Below are 21,353 nucleotides of genomic sequence, written 5' to 3' on the forward strand. Positions count from 1 at the left end.
TCTACCATGAAAGTGACAGCACAAGAACTTAGATGCCTTCCATATACAATAGAGTGAAACTGAACTTTGATGCTATTCCTTTGGAAACCCTGGTCCCTCGGGTATTGGGGGAGTGTACAGAGATGGAAATGGATCTGTATTGACTCTTTAATCAGGAACAATAGGAACTAGAGACTCGCTGAAAGCAGAAATTACTTCTCTTCTATAAGGTTCAAAACTAGCAAGGCGGCTGAACACGAATCAAATAGACTCGTTGGTAGTGGGCTGGTTGGTGAATAACAATGAGGGACCTTGGATGTATAGTAAGAAAATCAGGGAGATCAGGAGACCATCTTCAAGTGGGTCAATCGATCAGTAAACCCACTCTATGCAAGATACACATTAGCAAAGCAAGGGATGTCAAGGGATCATTTCGTTGTAATGTACACCTAAGAGAAAGGGTGGTTCTGGATGGGAACCTTGCATTGTAACAAAATTTTTAGAAGTTCTAAATTAATGCAAGCTATCAGTTAGTTATCAAAAAAAAGGGGGGCCATTGCATTTTTATGGTAAAAGAAAATTCATTGAATTGAAAAACAAAAAAAAAATTGTATATTTTTTCTTTTAATAAAATTATTTTTTGCATATTTTTTGAAGATAAATAAAGAAGAAAATTTATTAATGAAACAGAAAAAGGAGGATACAACTCGGTGATAACACATAACCCAACTCAAGAAAAACAATCAACTTAACCCCTTAGACCTTAAGAAAACAACCCTAAAATCATCAATTACATTTTGAGATCCCCACACCACCCAAAACTGAAAAACCCGAGAAACACATAAAAACCTCCTTCCATTGAACTCATAAAAAGCAAGCAAAACTGCTCACTCCCACCTAACCCTTCATCTCAACCTTGAAACAAAGACACATACCCTGAACCCAGAAACCTATTCTGACAAGGCTCAAGCATCACACTTTACCCTTTTCCTCAGTGCCTCCAATGTCTGAAACCAAACTTTTTTTCTTAAATTTATAAAATTTGTTTATGAGCACTAATGAAACCTCTTGATCAGGGAAACAATTTCTTGATTGTTACTGCAAAGTATACAGGCTTTGCAACCCAATTACCAATACAAATTAAGGTACTAAACAGAAACATCAATTGCCCTTGTAAAAGCTCAGGCTCAAAAGCAGAAGAAAGAGAGTTCAAGTCCAAGAAGGGCCACTTTGTGCAATAAAATTCTGAAGGTTAGGTCTGTTGACAGATGTATTGTATGTACTGTACACAGGTTTAGTGCCCGCAGGGGTATTTTTGTAATTTTGTAGACCTCTTGTGTTGTACGGCCAGTATAGTATAAATACAAATGCTTCACTTGCATGAAGCAGTTCTTTTGAGGCCTTAAGTCTGCAGCCTCTTCTCTTCTCCTTCTTCCTTCCTTTCTTCTTCTTCTTCTTCTTCTTCTGCTCAACATGGTATCAGAGCAGAACCGACCAGGCCTGGAAAACAACCAGCTGAGGTCTCTCTCCACTGCTGCATAGAAGCTATAGTCCTGATGCTCAAAGACAAGGAAGAGGAAGCATTCTCTGGTGCTGCGGTTAGTCTCCACTGCCGAGTAGGGTTCTGCTACAAGAAAGCTGACTGTTCAACTTCCTAGCGCAGAAAAGGGTTCTGCTACAAGTTTTTTCTTCTTTATCCTCCAGCCCAGGTGCTGGTGACTGGAGTTGCTCGGCTTAGAAGACTGTAGAAAACCATCCCAGATGTACGAAGAAGGGTTCTCGCCTGCAGAGAAGATTGAGTCCATGAGTGTACTGCCTATTCACAGTTCGGGTGACCTAGGTACTGAACTGAAGTTTCTCTGTTTATTGTTCTCTTCTTGCACTATTTCGATGGACTGTTAATGTCCAAAAATCTGAGTAGGGACAGTTCGGCTGTTTTTTTTCCCTCCTCCGATTGTGTGTTGCTCTATTCAGCTCTCTAAGGGACTGTTGATGAACCCTAAACCCTAAGTGACTGTTCGGCTGCCCTGAAAAGTGGATATCAGCCGATTAGGTGTGGTGAACCACCACTTGTATTGCTGTTCCTAGTGAGAGAGCTTCATGAAAGTTGTAAAACTGTAGGTCATTCAGACCTGGTTACACTGCAAGTGCAGTGTTCGTATATTGTTTTGTGGACTCCTACAAAGTGTAGGTCATACAAACGAGTACTGCAGCTGCAGTGTTTGTGCTTGGTTCTCTGTGAAACCGAAAATCAGCAAGTGCCTAGTTGTGGACTGTAGCAGCTCTGTAAGGCAGTGTGCCTTTGGTTTTGTGTACTTCTAAACCTAGAATCATGAATAGTGAAAATTCAGCTACATCTGGAATCTCCACAAAGCTGAATGGAATGAGTGGGAGCAGTGACCTATCCTTCCCCATGGCTGTTGTTCCTCTTGATGGGTTCAATTACCTAGAGTGGTCAAGAGGGATCAAGTTATACATAACTGCAAGGGGAAAAATAGGCTACATAAATGGAAGAATCAAAGAACCACCTTCTGGAAATGCAGAACATGATAGATGGGATCAGGAGAATAGTATGGTTATGTCATGGCTTTTGATCTCCATGCAACCGCAAATAAGGAAGAACTTCATGTGGGTTGAAACTACAAATGAAATCTGGGAACTGGCAAAATCCACATATTCTGAACTTCGACACTATGCCAAGATTTATCAACTTCAAGCAGCCTCATCTACTTGTCAACAGAGGGAGAGAAGTTCATCAGTTTATTACTCTGACTTGACCACTGTTTGGAAGGAGTTGGACCATTACCAGAATATTGATTGGAAGTGTGATGAAGATGCAAAATTGTATAAGAAACTTGTCTCACAGCAAAGAGTGTTTGCTTTTTTACATGGTCTCGATCCTATCTATGAATCCATCAGAGTACAAATTCTAAGTTCTAAGGATCTTCCTTCAATTCAGGAGGTCTATGCTCTTGTCCAGTCTGAAGAGAGTAGGAGAAACTTGATGAACAGCACCGGAGAGGATGCAATTGTATTGGCGGCAAAGGGGGGTACCTCTACTAGTGGTGGACCTTCTTCCAAGAGAGGGGATCTCCAGAAGAAAGCAGAAGATAAGGAAAAATTGTGGTGCACTAATTGTCAGAAGCCCCGGCACACCAAAGATACTTGTTGGGATCTCCATGGGAAACCAAAGTGGGCTCAGATCTACCTAAGAAGCAAGGCTCAAATGTAATTAGAAGGCCCGGGCAACAAGGTACCAAGAAACACCACATGGCCAACATGGTTACTCGGGAGAATCAGCCCTCCACTTCTACTGTGACTCAAACACCACATGGCCAACATAGCTACTCTGGATCTGACCCAAGGGAGGATATAGTAACTCCTTCCATGACCATTTGGAGCTTTATGGTAGAGCAATTCGCTAGGTGGATGCTCCTCCCACCACCACTTTTGCATCCACATCAGGTAATCCTGCCACAGCTTTCCATGTTGCTTCTCACAACCTTGACTCTCCATGGATCATTGATTCTAGAGCGTCAAAACACATGACTAGTATGTCCTCTTACTTTCAAACTTATCACCCTCTTTCCGGAAGAGATAAAGTGAGACTAGCTGATGGATCATACACTTCCATAGCTGGTCAAGGAACTCTCTCTCTTCCCCTCGGCCTTACTCTTTCTGATGTTCTTCATGTTCCAAAATTCCCTATGAATTTGTTCTCAGTCAGTAGTGTTACAAATTCCTTAAACTGTTCTATGACTTTTTTCCCTTCCTATTGTGTGATTCAGGATCTGGCCTCGGGGAGGACGATTGGTAGGGGACGTATGGTTGATGGACTCTACATGCTGGAGAATATGGTTGGTCTTCATGTTACAGAATCTATGAGTCAGTTCAGAAAGAGTAAAATATATTTGTGGCATTGTCGTCTGGGTCATTTGTCCTTAGAGTCCTTGAAAGTTGTTTTCCCAGAACTGTGTAAGTCAATGTCTGTTTCTAATTTTTCTTGTCAAACGTGACAGTTAAGCAAGCATTGTAGAACTCAATTTCCTCAAAGAAATAGTAAATCTGAGTTTCCTTTTCACATTGTGCATTCTGATGTGTGGGGCCCTGTTACTTTACCTTCTGAGAGTGGCTACAAGTACTTCATTACCTTCATTAACGATTATTCCAGATACACTTGGGTATATCCAATGCGAACCCGTGAGGAAGTACTAAAAATTATCCAAGATTTTCAGCGGATGGTCTTCACCCAATTTCAGACCGAGATTCAAATATTTCAGTCAGACAATGCAAAAGAGTTTTTTCATAGTGACCTCACGGAGTTCTTTGCTTCACATGGCTCACTTCATCGGAACTCTTGTGCCCGCACGCCACAACAAAATGGTGTGGCTGAACGGAAGAACCGACACCTCCTTGAAGTGGCACGGGGTCTACTACTCCACATGAATGTTCCCAAACGATTTTGGCTTGAGGTTGTCCTTTGTTCTACATACCTCATTAACCAAATGCCCTCTCATTGGTTAGAGTACAAAGCCCCACATCAGCTTCTCTTTCCTAAGGCCCCTCTTCTTTCTATCCCTCCTCGTGTTTTTAGTTGTCGGTGCTTTGTCCAAAACCTATCTCCCACCCGAGGGAAATTGGACTCTCGTGCTATCCCATGCATATTTCTTGGCTACTCATTCTCTCAAAAAGGGTATCGTTGCTTTGATCCTGTTTCTCGGAGATTCTGTGTTTCCATGGATGTTACCTTCTTTGAAAATGAGCCCTTCTTTCCTGTTTCTCCTCAGGGGGAGTGTAGACATGAGGAGAAACTGGTTCAACTTCCTCCTCTTCCTAATCCTTCTCCTCCTTCCCCTTCTGATCCTCCACCTTTCCGTGTTTTTTCTCATCGTCGTAAAGGCCAACCAGGTTCAAGAGCTATGGAGAATCCAGAAGTTGTACCTCAAGTGCCATCAAATTCCTCAGGGGAAAATCATACTCACTCAGGTAACTTGACTCCCAATGATGGTCCTGACCTCCCTGTTGCTAATGATCTTGACCTTCCTATTGCCCACAGGAAAGGTGTTAGGTTGTGCACCACTGAACACCCCATTTCCAACTTTGTTTCCTATGAAAACATCTCACCTTCATTTTGTGCCTTCCTTACCTCCATTGACAGTATCCCTATTCCCAAGAATATGGCAAAAGCTCTCTCAGTACTAGAATGGACAAATGCCATGAAGGAAGAAATTGATGTTCTTCACAAGAATGGCACATGGGAACTTGTTGATCTCCCTAAGGGAAAGGATCTAGTTGGATGTAAATGGGTGTTCACTATTAGGCATGGGGCTAATGGAACCGTGGAGAGGTATAAAGCTCGTTTAGTGGCAAAGGGTTTTACTCAAGTATATGGAGTTGATTATGCAGAAACCTTTGCCCCTGTTGCCAAAATGAACTCTATTAGAGTATTTTTCTCTCTTGCTGCCAATCTGAATTGGGATCTACATCAGCTCGACATCAAGAATGCCTTCTTGAATGGTGACCTTGAAGAGGAAGTTTATATGGTTCAACCCCCCGGTTTTCTAGTTCAAGGAAATGAACAGAAAGTGTGCAAGTCAAAGAAGTCTTTATATGGGCTGAAGCAATCACCAAGATCTTGGTTCAACAGATTTCATACTACAGTTCAGCAGAGGGGATACAAGCAATGTCAGTCAGATCACACACTGTTCGTAAAAAGGGGAGAAGGTAAAATGGCTGCCCTAATAGTATATGTGGATGACATAATTGTTACTGGTGACTGGAATGATGAAATTCAAAGTTTGAAGGGCTTCCTTGCCACTCAGTTCGAAGTGAAAGATCTAGGACCTGTCAAATACTTCCTTGGAATTGAGGTTGCCCGATCAAAAAAGGGTATCTTCATCTCCCAAAGGAAATATGTCCTAGACTTGCTTAAGGACACTGGAAAGATTGGGGTTAAGCCAGCTGACTCTCCCATTGACCCCAACCATAAGTTAAGTGACTGCCAAGGTGAACCTCTTAAGGATGTGAAGCAATTTCAGAGGCTTGTAGGGAGATTGTTGTACATCTCTATGACTCGTCCAAACATAGCATATGTTGTTGGTGTCCTCAGTCAGTTCATGCATGCACCTAGGTCCACTCATCTTAAAGCAACGGAGAGAATATTGCGGTATCTTAAGAAGTTCTCGGGTGCTAGCTTATTATTCCAGAAACATGGACATTTGAGAGTTGAAATTTACACAGATGCGAATTGGGCTGGATCTCAAAGTGATAGAAGGTCTACTAGTGGTTACTGCACCTTTGTAGGAGGGAACCTTGTTACTTGGAGGAGTAAGAAGCAAACCGTGGTAGCTAGATCCAGTGCTGAAATTGAGTACCGTGCAATGGCACACGGAGTAGCCGAAGGCATGTGGATAAAGAATCTATTGGGAGAGTTGGGTTTTCTAGTGGACAAACCCATGACTCTACTCTGTGACAACAAGGCAGCTATAAGTATCGCCGCTAACCCGGTACTACATGATAGAACAAAGCACATTGAAGTTGACAAGCACTTTATCAGAGAGAAAATCATCACAGGCGAAGTATGCACTCCATACATCAGCTCTGAAGACCAACTAGCAGACATCTTTACAAAAGGGCTAAACCATTCCAGACACCAAGATCTGTGACAAGTTGGGCATGATTGATATCTATGCCCCAACTTGAGGGGGAGTGTTGACAGACGTATTGTATGTACTGTACACAGGTTTAGTGCCCGTAGGGGTATTTTTGTAATTTTGTAGACCTCTTGTGTTGTACGGCCAGTATAGTATAAATACAAATGCTTCACTTGCATGAAGCAGTTCTTTTCAGGCCTTAAGTCTGCAGCCTCTTCTCTTCTCCTTCTTCTTCCTTCCTTTCTTCTTCTTCTTCTTCTTCTGCTCAACAAGGTCCATTCCAATCCACCCTTCCCAAGACCCCAGATACTGAAACCATCATTGGGCAAAGGCCTATCTAGTAATCCGAAAACAAAACATGCATCTCACCAAATTTATTAAAATAAAATCTGCAGCTTAAGCCTAAAAAGAATTTGTTTCTCAAAAAATCTGGTATAACTAAGAAAACAAAGCCAACAAATCTTGAGGGCAAGTTTTAACCTACTAAAGGCCATGCTAAAGACCTATAAACTATATAATGATCTTTCTTATCAGTATCAACTGCACAGATCGAAGAGGTTTTCACTACATAAAACTCATTAAAGCCATATTTCCATTGTGTTCAGTCACAAACGGGAATGTGCAATTATTACTCGAACAAGAAATAGTTTCAGATCCAAATAACAAAGCTACATTGACTGAAGAAGCTTTAACTGTTAACATTATCTTTCCGATAACCATGCATACACTATAAGAATTGAGGGACATACACCAATTATTAATCTTTCGACAAAGCATTTTGCACGTGTCAAGTTTCCTGTGAGCTATCACTCTTTTAGGCAGTCCAAATGTCCACTATGTCCAATGTTTTTTTTTTTTTTTTGATAAATGTCCACTATGTCCAATGTTAACCTCAAGGAAATAAACCTAACAAAATTCTTCTATTGTGATTTAATAATATTCCACGCCACTGCATTCAGCAGTGCTGAAGTCAACAGCACCAACATGTTTTCAGATTATAAACTACTTTTTTTATAGATAGATTATAAACTACTTCCATAATTATGTTCTGCAAGACTTGACAGGACACCCTTGAAGAATTATGGAGGAAAGGAAATGAGTTTGCTTGCTGAGTCAAACTCAACACTAGGAGTTAAAATACCAAATCTCCTTTGTGGGCTAAAGATTTTACCCTAGAGCCAAACTCAACACTAGGAGTTCAGCTTTCCATGTAGCTTTTGCACAGGTTGTTCATCCTACTACATGTGACAGCGGATCTGGTACAGATGATGATAGAACAGAAGGAGGGATTCAAAGAGCCAAACACCCTTCATTAAGTTTAATACTAAGACAGGAAAATTACATATTTTATTGGTAATGTTAAACTTTATTTAACTGCGAAAAGAATGTTGCTTTTGTAAATGTAAAATGCCAAAACCCATGAACAAGGTAGCCCATGCTACCATCCCAATTACACCCTTTCTTGTATTTTACTAATATGTTTGTACATTGTTTTGAGTCCCCCAAAACATATGAGCCCTTTTCACCCCTTTAGCTGATGCATTAGCCATTGCATTTCTAGCATAAGACATAAAAAGTGTGAATTAAACTGTTATTTGATTGTATCTTTTTGTTTTCTTTCTTTGGTCTGAGTGAGCCTGGGCAATACATTTTACAGTTTTATTTTGTTACTGAAGGGCAGACTTGTCATTTCCTTTCTCATTATGATTTCATATAAATGCTACCTTAGGACTGGGCAATGAGAATAAAGTGCTGCCCCTTCTACAATTTTCCCTCTTCTTTTCTATTCTTATTTTGTTTTCTATGGTTGAATGACTTCAATTGCCTTCCCCTGGTGTCCAGTCCATAGTCATTAGATCCAATATTAACCTCCTGATAACCTTTACCATGTTCTTATGCCTCCATGGTGCTGGATTGTTATGTCTTAAACATTCTACAGTGATGTGGGAATCACCTTCTGCTAATATGTCCCTAAACTAAGAGACCTTGCAAGCTTTAGCCAAATAAGTAGTGCTGACAGTTCTGCTTTTAAATCACTGGCATTTGTAGGGCCAGAATACATTGCCACTTTAAATCACTGCTTCCATCAACGACTCAACGTTTAACTTGAGTTGGATCATATCAGGAGGTCCCAGAATGAAACAATTTGAAGCCTTCTAGTTTAGACCAGTGTTTTAAAAGCGCAAGACGCAAAAAAAGCGCAAAGGCCAATTTGCACCTAAGGCGCAAGGCGAGGCAGCCACCTTTTTAAGCAAGGTGCAAATTTTCAAAAAAAAAAAAGGCTAAAAAATCAAAAAACAAATCAGAAAACTCAAAAAATGCCAAAAATTTTAAAAAAATGCAAAAAATTGAAAAAATATTAAACATAATGTTAATAAAAAATATAAACTTAAATTTTAAAATAAATGTTTTAAAAAACCTATTATCTAAAATTAAAATACATAAACATAACATGTAAAGTGTATTCAAATGAAACTTTAAAAATAAAAGCAAACATATAAAGCATTTTCAAGTTTCAAGCATGTAAAACCCACAATCTCTTTTTCTCCTTAATTGCATTGCTTTCAAGTAGCTAATGTGATGTAAAACATATTGCATTCTTGATTCTATGAGTCACCTTTGTACCACGCCCCTCGAGGCAAGCCCGAACAAGTCTACGTTAGGGTCTGAAATTCTTATTTCTCACATAAAAAATAATGATTTTATAACTTTCATTGCCATTTAAGAAGATATTTTATTGCAATGAATGAATGAACAACATTAGCAAATACGGGGTTCTCTGGTATTTTTTTATTGGAAACAATAACTTCATTAATATAACTTAAAAATAACTTTCCAGATTTAAGTACAGCTGTCAACCCCTAAGTAGGTGTTGAGCCCCCAGTAATCTTTCTTACAAAACTGCCCAGGACATACTCTCCCTCATAGTCCCTTATTTAGCCAATGTGTCAGCTAAACCATTAGCTGATCTCCTTGTCCATTTGAAGCATGCACCGATCTCCCTTGTTATGATGAGGATTTCCCTTATGGGCTGTCTATAAATCCAGGCTCCGAAGTTACTAGATTGAAGCCACTCACAATCAACAATTTAGAGTCTCACTCTATCTCAATTTGGTGTAACCCCAACTGTTTTGCATATCTTACACCTTGAAGCAAGGCCATCACCTCCGCTCTCAATGAGTCCCCCACTCCTATTGGTCCTGAAAACAAAGCCACAATTCTGCCATTTTCATCTCTGAATACTCCTCCTATACCTGAAGGGGCTGGGTTACCTCTTGAACTCCCATCAAAGTTCAATTTCACTCTTTGTTGTGTTGGTGGGGACCACAATTCCTGCACAATAGGTTTCATGGAAGTTGTAGAAGCCACCCACCACTTCCCAATTCCTGTAAATGTCTTCAGCTGAGAAGTCTTTAAACAAACCCAAAGTTTTCAACCAATGAATAGTCATAATAATTATCCTTTCTACAATTGCCTCCTTGGAATTCTCCACTCCTTTAAAAATTCTATTATTCCTTTCTTCCCAAACTGACCATAAGATAGCTGCTCTTGTGGCTCTCCACATTAATCTTCCACGTCGCTTCGGTTGCCTGAAAAAACTTGGGTCAAAAAGGTTGCCACATCTGGGGGAGGTGTCCACCTACAACCAAAGATAGAAGAGAACCAGGTCCAAATAAAACACACAAATGGACAAGAAATTAATAGGTGTGGTCGTCTCACCAGACCCCCAAGCAGAGACTACAAACATGGGGTGATAGACAAACATTTGGCCTTTTTCTTTGCAACATATCTAGAGCATTGATTTTTTGGATAACCACCTCCCAACAAAAAGCCCGAATTTTTGGGGGTACAGGCTGACACCAAATCTCCTTTGAAGGAAATCTCCTTACAGGGTTTGATGATTGAATGAGGATATCAAAAAAGGAGGAACAAGTGAACACGCCAAATGGGGAAGTTTCCAAATTCTACTGTCCAAACAAGATTGATCCAGGTAGGTTGACCCTAGAAGGGAACAAGTGAACACGCCAAACAGGGTTTGATAATTAATTCATCCACCACTGTCATTTCCGTCTCCCTTAGACCTCTCCTCAAACCCAAGTCCCAAGAGTTATCAGTAAAAACTAAAGAGATCACTTTTCTTTTATTTTCAGGAAGTTAATAAATAGAAGGGAACCTTTCATTAAGGGGAATGTCTCCAACCCAAGCATCTTCCCAAAACAACACCTTATTTCCTGCACAAGCATCAAATTTGACATAAGGAATGAAGGTAAAATACCATGAATAGCTATCCAGGGAGAGCATCGGGAAGCCCTGGGGTCGACTCCTGCATCCCAACCATTGTCTGCCAATCCATGAATGTTAATAATCACTCTATGCCCAAGTCTGTCCTGTTCCAATGGTAATCTCCATAACCATTTCCCCAATAATGCTGTATTCTTAGCCTAAGATTTCCTATTCCTAGGCCCCCTTCATCTCTACTTCTAGAAACCACCTCCCACTTCACTAGGTGTCTCTTTTGGTGTCTCCTGGTTCCCAAAGGAAGCTCCTCATAATCTTCTCTAGCTGGTTTGCCACTTTCATAGGTATCCTAAAGGTAGATAGGAAGTACACTAGTAAGTTAGCCAACGTTGACTTTATTAGGGTTATCCTACCTCCCAAAGAAATGTAGTTTCTCTTCCAATTCGCAAGTCTCTTTGTAAATCTCTCAATCACAGGATACCAAAAACTATCCATATTAGGATTTCCTCCTAAATATAGTCCCAAATATTGTAATGGCCAATCTCCTACTTCACACCCCAATAGTCCAGCTAACCGAATCACCTCTTCACTCCCTAAATTTACTCCTGCCACACAACTCTTGCCCCAATTAATCTTAAGGTTGGAGATCCTCTCAAATTTATGGACTATCCTTTTTAGGTTCATTAATTCTTTTGTTTTCCCTTCACAAAACAAAATAATATCATATGCAAACTGTAGGTGTGTAACCACCACTTCATCCCTTCCAACTCTCCAGCCTCTAACCAAATTGTTGGCATCTTCCCTTATGATCAACTCACTCAACATATCAGTTACCAGGGTAAAAAGGAAGGGAGATAAAGGATCTCCTTGTCTTAGGCCCCTTTTAGTAGGAAAAAAAATCTCTTGCTATTCCATTTACCAGAATTGAAAAATGACATGAAGAAATGCAGCCCTTCACCCATTTATACCATCTCTCTCCGAAACCCCTACGCTTAAGAATTTCCAACATAAACTCCCAATCCACCATGTCATAGGCTTTCTCTAAGTCCAACTTGCAAACCAGTCCCTTTTGTTTTTTCCTTCTTCTAACCACTACACATTCATTGGCAATGAGAATTTGATCAATTATTTGTCTCCCAAACACAAAAGCCCCTTGATTTGGAGAAATCATCAAGGGAAGAACATATTTTATTCTTAGGGCTAAAACCTTGGAAATGATTTTGTACATGCTTCCTATCAGACTTATGGGCCTAAAATCCTTCGGCTAGATTGCATCCACTTTCTTTGGTATCAAAGAGATGAAGGTTGCATTTGCACTCGAGTTAAATTTGCCCCTCTCATAGAACTCATCAAACACCTCCATCAACTAACCCTCAATTATTTCCCAACAATCTTGATAGAAAGCCATCGTAAAACCATCAGAACCTAGGGCTTTAGATCTCTCCATCGAGAAGACTGCATTTTTCACTTCCTAAACCTCAAATTTCCTTTCCAAGGAATCCAACAACTCTCTATTCCCAGCCCTCCAGTCCAGGTCCTCTAAGTTTTCCCCTGACCTCCTTGGACTCTCATAGAGTGTTTTGAAGTGATTCGCAAAGGATTGGCCTATGTCCTCATCTCTTGTCAATACTTGCCCATTCCATTCCAATTTCAACACTAAGTTTTTCCTCTTTCTCCCATTTGCCAACATATGGAAAAAACTGGTATTGCCATCCCCTTCCCTAAGCCATTGACATCTAGATTTTTCACCAATTAACCTCCTCTTTTCTTAGAATGTCTTCCAAATCCTTCTTCAATCCCCATCTCTCCCCTCTCTTATGAACTCAAACTTCTCTCAGCTTCCTCACCATCTAGCTCCTCTATTCTTATGAGAGTTTCTTGTTTTCTTTCTTCAATCTTTCCAAAACTCTCTTTATTCCACAACCTAATTCTTGCTTTCAGCGATTGCAATTTCTTATAGAATCTATAACCCTTCCATATGAAATCCACTTCATCTTCCTCCCACCACTCCTTCACCTTTGGCAAGAATTCAGGGGGCAGAAGCCACATATTCTCAAATCTAAAAGGGAAGGGGCCACCCCCCAATCTCCCTTGGGTCAAACTTATTGGACTGTGGTCTGAAACAGGTCTTGGCAGAGCTATAACTGCTAAACCCTGCCAAGCCACTTCCCAATCAGTTGTGAGTAGGAATTTGTCTAACTTAAAGCAAGTGGGAACCTCTTGAAAGTTTGACCAAGTATAATTTGCCCTCTGAATAGGTAAATCCCGCAACTCAAAGCTCTCTATGAAGAGGTTGAACTTCCTCATACTCGTTGTAACCCGGTGATTTGGGTTGTTTGATTCACTCAAAAATCTTATGACATTAAAATCTCCTCCCAAACACCAGGGTCCCTCCCATAGACCTCTTATTGCTGCTAATTCCTCCCAAAGTCCCTCCCTTTCCTTATAAGAGGTGGGTCCATACACATTAGTTAAAACCCATTCCCAATCATCCATCCTCCTCTTCAACTTGAAGGACACTGAATACTTTCCAATTAACTCAGTACACTCCATCTCTGCATTTTTCCACAAAGTTATAATTCCCCCTGAAGCTCCCCAAGATTGTGCGTATGCCCAACTTATGTCTCTCGCTGACCAAATACTTCTTACCTAATTCCTATCTAACTCAGACAACTTAGAATCTTGAATCAACACAATATCTGGTTTCTTCTCAACAGATCCCTAATCACTCCTCTTTTTCTTGAGCTTCCTAACCCTCTTACATTCCAACTAATCAATTTCATGGAGACTGCGACAAAATACCCTTTAACCAAACAAACCACTCACTGCTTCTCCTTTTTTGCAACACTCCCTTTATCATAATCCACCTCACATCTTAGCCTTTCCACCTCACTTAATTTTTTCTTTCTCTGCTTTTTTACACCAGCTCCTTTAGATCTAGGCTCCTCTAGCTTCTCTTTCCTCTCTTTCTTTCTATTTGGACCCTTTTTCTTTGTTTTCCCCTTTTGTTCTTTTGAGCCAGCTTCTGCATTTAATCTACTATCACCCTTTACTTCCTCTTCAACAATAGGATTAGGAGTGTCACCCTCCTCATCCCTTTCAATCTGTTCAGCCATCTCTTCCTCCACCTGAATTCTAAACAGTTCCATAATCAGCTCCCAAATTCTATCCCCGAATTCCATGTCTACACTTTCTGAAAATAATTCTCCAATCACCTTTGTTTCCTGTATTTGATGATTCTGATTGATAGACTGCATGGTTGGGTTAGTCTCCCCTGTAGGCACAACATACACAGGACTAGAAGAAACATTAGTAGCAACAAAAATCGGGTTCAAAAGAGACTTTTGTAAACAGGTAGGATTTACTGGAGGATTTGGTGACCCTTTAACCCCAATCGTTGGGCTAAAGTCAGAGGTATTACCTTCAGAATCACCCTCTAGATAGTAAGCCATGGGAATAGGGCTGTTTGTAGCTCTACTAAGAGGTTCTGGGTTGACTTTAAAACCCCTACTAATATCTTGTATTTGGTCTTGTTCTGAACACAGATCTCTGCTATTCTTTGTTTTAGATTTTACTTCCCCCGAGGTGGTGCCTAATCTTCCTTCCCCTTTGTCAGGCTGGATTGAGAGTCCAGGAAGTGTAGTAGAAAGACCGTCATCAAACAGTAGTTTCAAGCCATCTTCTGCTTCTTCCCCAAGTCGAGAGTGGCACTTGCTTTGAATACTTCCAAGGTGAAAACCTTCAGAGTTCTCTCCTTCTGTACTGTCTTCCAAACTTATCCACCCTGAATCTAAAGTTTCATCTCTGTTCTTTGTTCTATTGTACCTTGGATTCAGCTTCTCTGGACTAGTAGAGTAGGAAACCAGTCTTGGCACCCAAGCAAGCCCCAAACTAGAGCTTCTCATCAAGCCTGCAGCTGGAGAGTTGTGTTTGGAGGAAGAATTCGCCGCTGCAACTTCAGTTTGGGATGATGATACACCCAAATAATAGTCCCCCAAAATTTAACCTCTTGTTGTAGTCATGTGATCACATGACGTCCTTTTTAATGGGCCAGGCCTAATTAGTCCAACAGCTCCATTTTCTCCCATTTGAGTGATATTTAATGGGCCAGGGCTAATCAGCCCAGCAGCCCCCCCATTATCTACTAAAGTCGTGTGTCTATTTAATCTTTCTTGTGACTGGGCCAAACCATTTGAAGGCCCACCAGGATTTACTTCTCTCCCATTTGTCCCCACCCCAGGCATTTTGTTTGAATTTGAACATGCCATGTCTCCACCTTTTAATCTAAAGCCTGAGCGAAAGTTCTACATCTGCCCGTTGAAATTCTGACATGCTGCTTCGAATTCCCACACTGAGAGGTAGCTTGATTTACACCTTTCCAATTCTCAGTCTCTTCAGTTTCCTTATTCATGAAACTTCCTAATTTTTTCTGTTCTCCTCTCTTTCCAAGGTTTCCTCGAGACCAGGTTTTGGCCACGTCAGCATCATCTTCTCCAGTCCTTCCTTCCTTCCACCATTGAGCTTCCACAGAGGAGGCTATCCAAGCTTTGAACATTTGACCATCTGAGAAAACATCTACAGAATGTGTGATGAGTTCTGGCTTCACTCCATTCACCTCTATATGCACAGCTCGGAGATCTGAGGCATCCATAGTCGAGAGTTCCCCACCAGACAACTTTGCAATTCTGTTAAGAATCTCATCAGACCATAGATGATAAGGCAGCCCCAGAATTCTCAACTCAATGCTATCTGTTGGGTTTACAGTTTTCTCATTACAACTTGGGGACCATCTTCCTACCACTGCCAATCCTTGCTATGTTACTGCCGACAAAGCTTCAAAATCCGGCCAGGAATTTTTACAAAGAATCACTGCCTTCTGCCCATCAATAAGAATAATCTGCAGCCTTTCTAATACCTTCAAAATTTGTTGAACGTCTTCACCCAGGGTTTTCCAATCTGTAATGTCCTTACTCATGGATAATACTAATTTGTTCTCCCATTCTGTTTTGGCTTTATTGATCCACATTCTCATTGACCCTAATCTTGCATCAATCTGAACATCCTTATTTGCATTGGTTCCCTTATTTTGTGTTTCCTTCCAGTCTATTAATTCCATCTTCTCTTCAAGCTTCTTCTGACCCTCTTCCTTTCTGATTGGAGAACTTCGTCTTTCATATACTAACACCAGAAAATCCTGCATTGCTTGTATTAATTTATCCCAACCCGATGCTCCTCTCCCTTCAGAGAAGCAAGTGAACTGTTTCATACCATATCCATAATATTCGTAAATACCCACAAATCTTCCCTTGGTTGTTTTCTCTTCTTCCAGCAGCATACCTTCTTCCCTCTTCCACAAGACTACACTTCCATTCTATTGTTCTTAACGTCCTCTTCGCTCCCTCCAGGAATCCCTAAAGACAGGATATGGCTTTCTCTTCAAGAATCAACGAAGCTTTTCTCAGTTCCACTATCTTCAGGGCAATCCTCTTCTTGTCCAAACTTCTTCCAAGGCAAACTTTTTTGCCTCAATCTTCAGAACTCTTCTCCATCTCCTTGCTGGTGCAAACTCCATCCTCTTGAGGAGGTAGAGACAACTCAAAACCCTAGGATCCAATTGAATTCCTGCGGATGGATCTCCGTTAGTGTGCGAGATTTCAGCATGTTGATCGAACTTTCATCCACCGCTCGAATTTACTGAGAAAACCTCTACAAGCAGATGCCTAGACACCTATAGATTCTCCAAACTTTGTTTCTTGAGATCTCGCCACTGCTCAGTTTATGTCTTTCTTATCCTCCCTCCTAGTTTCACTACTCCCCCTGTCTCCATTTGGCTTAGGTTTGGTTGTACTAACCATAGCAAACTGGTCAATCCTAGGCTGTCTCAACATGACATTCCTCCTGCTCTCCTCTCCAGAAACAAAGGCATAGGCTTGACACTCTCTCTAGAAAGGATATGCTGCCTAGCAATGTCGAATTCAGGGTTTAGCCCTACCAAGAAGAACTCAAAAACCCTATTTTTCTCTACCAGTTTCTGATAGGTTGCTGCATCATTTACACTTTCCCACACCACAGTTTCTAAGTGATCTATCTCCTACCAAAGGGTTTTCAGCATGGAGAAATACATGACAAGGGGTTTATCTCCCTGTTTTATACTAATCACCCGATTCCTTAACCGATAGGCTCTGGCTACATTCTGCTTCTGAGAATAGGTTTCAATCACTCCATCCTAAATCTCCTTTGCAATATTAGCCCATAGAAAATTTTTGCCAATGTGAGGTAACATAGAATTACACAGCCTCATCACCATGTAATTCTCCTTTACCCATCGAGAAGAATCTATATCAGATTTCTTCTCCTCCCCAGTGATGTACCCTAGTTTTCCATGGGCACCAATACCCATCTTGGCTGATTGTGCCCATTCTAAATAATTTGTACCATCGAGCTTCATTGTAGTAATGATTCCATACCCAAAAATATCACTACTACCTCCAACGCCCAGTCCCATGGCAGTGTTTTAAAAGCGCAAGGCGCAAAAAAGGTGCAAGGGCCATTTTGCGCCTGAGGCACAAGGCGAGGCGTGCACCTTTTTGAGGCAAGGCACACAATTTAAAAAACAAAAAACAAAACAATTCAAAAAAAAATGCAAACAATTCAAAAAAAATCAAAAAAATATAAAACATAATATTAATAAAAATATAAACTTAAGTTTTAAAATAAATGTTTTAAAAAACCTATTATCTAAAATTAAAATACATAAATATAATATGTAAAGCATATTCAAATGAGAATTTGAAAATGAAATCAAACATATAAAACATTTTCAAGCATATAAAACCCATAACCTCTTTTTTTTCTCAATTGCATCAAGTAGCTAATGTGGACATATTACATTCCTAATTCTATGAGCCGCCTTTGTGCCACGCCCCTCGAGGCAAGCCCAAACAAGTCCATGTTATGATCTTAAATTCTTAATTTTCACACAAAAAATAATAATTTTATAGTTTTAATTGCTTTTAAGAAGATATTTCATTAGGATGAATGAATGGACAACATTACTAAAAGATGTGAGAAGCTCAATTCAAGCTTATTTCAGGAAGCTAGAAATGGAGCTTCTAACCTTTTTTTCGTCTCGTCTTTGCGCGAAAAGATGCGCCTCCAACCAAACGGTCAATGGGCTACCAAGATCTTTATGTAAAATCCCACTAGATGTTTTGGCTATCAGATCTTCCAGAAGATCTTTCAAAAAAGACTTGCCAAATGGCACCATGGTTGTCAAGGCAAGGCCTACGCGACAAGGTGCCCTTGGAGGGTCGCCTCACCTAATCGCCAAGCAGTTTTGTACACTATGTTATATACTTTAATATTTTGAATTTTTTGAGATTATGATTATAATTATAAAATAGACACTATTAAACCACAATTTAAGTGTCAACGGTATTCGAAAATCCAATTTCGAATTCGAGATTCGACATAATCAAATTGAATTCAAATAATTCGAATATCTAATAGGTCGAATTTGGATATCCTATTCATACCGAATAGTTAATCGGATTCGAATTCGGATATGACCTGATTCAATTTGATAAATATTCGAATTCAACAGATTATTTAGGGCTCATTTGGCGCGTCTTTCCGTGCGATCTTTCAACTGTTTACAAGCCGGGAAGACCGATTTTCGGTCTATTTCCGTTTAGCACGCGAAAGATCTAGCCGCGCAAGAAGCCCATTTTGGGCTGATTTCGGGAAGCTCCAAATGAAGCTTCTCGTGTCTTCCACGTTTTAATCTCGCGCAGAAAGACGCAGAAAGATGCACGTCTGCCAAACGTGCTTTGGGCTACTCAGATCTTCATGCAAAAGCTCAATGCGTCTTTTGCACGTCAGAGCTACCAAAATATCTTCCCAAAAAAATGCGTCAAACGAGCCCTTAATTCTTATGTATAATATATAAAATATTTAAATGTTTCATATAATTTATATATATATAATAAATAAATTATACAAATAATTTATATATTTATATACTTTATATAAATAAAATATTTATTTTATATATTTACTAATTACCTAAAATAATTAATTGGTCAAATTCGAATCGAACCGAATATTCGAATATTTAATCGAATTCAAATTCGAATATTAATTTTTAATATCTGTTAGATATTGAATCGAATTCAGATATGGAATTTTCTAATCGGATTCGAATTCGAATTTTGCCTGATTCTATTCGAATTGAATCCATTTACACCCCTAACTACAATTCATTTTGTATGTTTATATACTATTTTCTTTTTTTATTTTATTATTTATTATTTGTTAGGGTTTAATCAACATAGACATTGCTAAATGTTTTAGTGAACCCTCAAAGACTTCAAAACCTAAACCAATAAGGAAGAACTTAAAATTTTGTCTAATCAACACATTTTCTTACACATTCTTCTTTTCTTATAACAAAAATAGGGGTTCAGCCCCTATATTTTTTGAATTTTCCTTTCTTTCTTCCTTTTCTTTTCATGAATATGTTGATTTTCTATACTTTAACATGAAGTTTATACTTTTCTTATGAAAATTATTGATAATTATTAAGGAAATATGGTTATGGAACCTAAGGAACTACCCTAGGATATATGTTTTTTACTTAAAAAAAAAATACATCGCCTAGGCGGCGGCAGCGCCTAGGCAACTAGGCGACAAGGCACCCACCTATCACCTAGCCTCACCTTGGCGCCTAAAACTATGAAGCTAGGAAGAACTTCTTCCACCTTTTTTTCATCTTTTCCCAGGACAAAAATAGGGTTTAGCCCCTATATTTTCTGAATTTTATTCTCTTTCTTCTTTTTTTTCCCATGAATATGTTGAATTTATATATTAAAATATGAAATGAATGATGGTTGCTAGTTGCTATGGAACCTAGGGAGCTACCATAGGATTCATACCTTTTATTTTAAAAAGAAGAAAAAAAACTCCATTGCCTAGGCAAGCGCGAGTAGCTGACAAGGTGCTGCCCTTGTAAACTATATCATATGGGAAGGACCAAAAGTCAATGGGTGTGGCACTTTCATTAAGTTATATACTAATACAAGAAAGTTACAATTTAATCTCTGATTAGTGTTAAAGAATGACAAGTTTGCCCTTTAAGTGGTATGATAAAGAAAAAAAGGACTAAAAAACCCATTCCTAAGACCATAGGTGCACAGCTTAGGAATATAATTATATTGTAAATCTACAAGAAGTATTCTCATCAGTGTCATTGTAAAGACTGTTTTGAGATAACAAAGAATAAATTCTGAATTGCTCCTGCATGTTCTATGGCTTGGTGCTGATTCCACCGCTGGGTGCAACTAGATAAGTTCTTGTGAGAATGTTGATCTATAAAATCTCTGCCTTAATATTACAGGTTTGTTTTCATTTCTACGTTCCAGTCGAACTTAACATTATCTCCTTAACTCCCACATTCCTCTGATTTTCCCATTAATATTTCCTCTCTTTCCTTTGCATTTTCTTTGCTATTGGATCTCTGCAATTCCCTCTTAAAGCAGGCATTCTCATCAGTTCTGTTCTTTTCCCAAACTTTAAGCACCATTTGAGCTCAATTCAGCCCAATTACATTTATGATTCACTTGTTTGTTGCTTATTTTTCAATATCTTTATGTTCTGTCCAGACTAACTTATGGGCAAGCAAAGGCTAGTTATGATTACTGACTAGCAAGCTGAGGGCTTTGTGGGTCTGTTTCCAGCTTGTTTAGGATAGATTTTAGCCACCTAATTAGCTGCTTTTTGAGTGAACTATACAAAAATAAAAAATAAAAAAACAAATATTGGGCAAAAACAATTAGCTTCTGTTTGGGTGGTTTCCTGCATCATGATATCTCTCTACTTCTCAAAACTATTCATCCTCAAGTATATATTATATTATATTATATTAATCAATTTTACATTTAGCAATCAGAAACTCATTATCAATTTCTACTATAAAAGGTTACAATCATAAGTTGCATAGAAACAATTATTCGAAAAGAAAATAAAACTACTTACATTTCAGCAGTCCCAAAGAATTGCACAAAGTATTTCTTAGGATCAGGAGTTCGTTCCCAATCTTCAGGCCGACTAATCTGCAAAATCAGAACCAATAATATATATTTGAAACAAAATAAAATAAAATAAACAGTATGTGTAACCCATGTTGTTATAAAGAATGAGAAGGGCAAATAAGAACACAATAAATATGAAAATGCAACAACAAAACCTTAAATCCCATGGAAATGATTTTCCAATCTTCTCATACTTGTAACCCACAAACTAAACCCATACCCAATTAACTTTCCAGAGAACAAAAAAACGGCCACTTTGACTTTGTTGAACAATCTAGGTTTGAATTAAAAGTGGAAACCGAACAGTGTGAACGTAGAGCTTTCCCCACATTCAACTAGTAATCAAAACCATATTTTACGCATCAAAGATCAAGCTGTGACATAAACAGACAAG

General features: G+C 39.3%; 1 protein-coding gene across 7 annotated transcripts in view; it reads right to left on the reverse strand.

Annotated features, from left to right (window-relative positions):
- The window catches only part of LOC104589016 (ENHANCER OF AG-4 protein 2-like), a 79,662-nt gene that overhangs the window by 57,432 nt on the left and 877 nt on the right, over positions 1-21,353 (reverse strand). For all 7 annotated transcript variants that reach the window (XM_010247182.3, XM_010247183.3, XM_088903357.1 and 4 more), the window contains one exon: positions 20,904-20,980. In XM_010247182.3, the coding sequence (XP_010245484.1) occupies positions 20,904-20,980 (77 nt within the window). The remainder of the gene's footprint in view (positions 1-20,903; positions 20,981-21,353) is intronic.

Source organism: Nelumbo nucifera, chromosome 4 (assembly GCF_055504915.1).
Source record: "Nelumbo nucifera cultivar China Antique chromosome 4, China Antique-T2T, whole genome shotgun sequence".
NCBI lineage: Eukaryota > Viridiplantae > Streptophyta > Magnoliopsida > Proteales > Nelumbonaceae > Nelumbo > Nelumbo nucifera.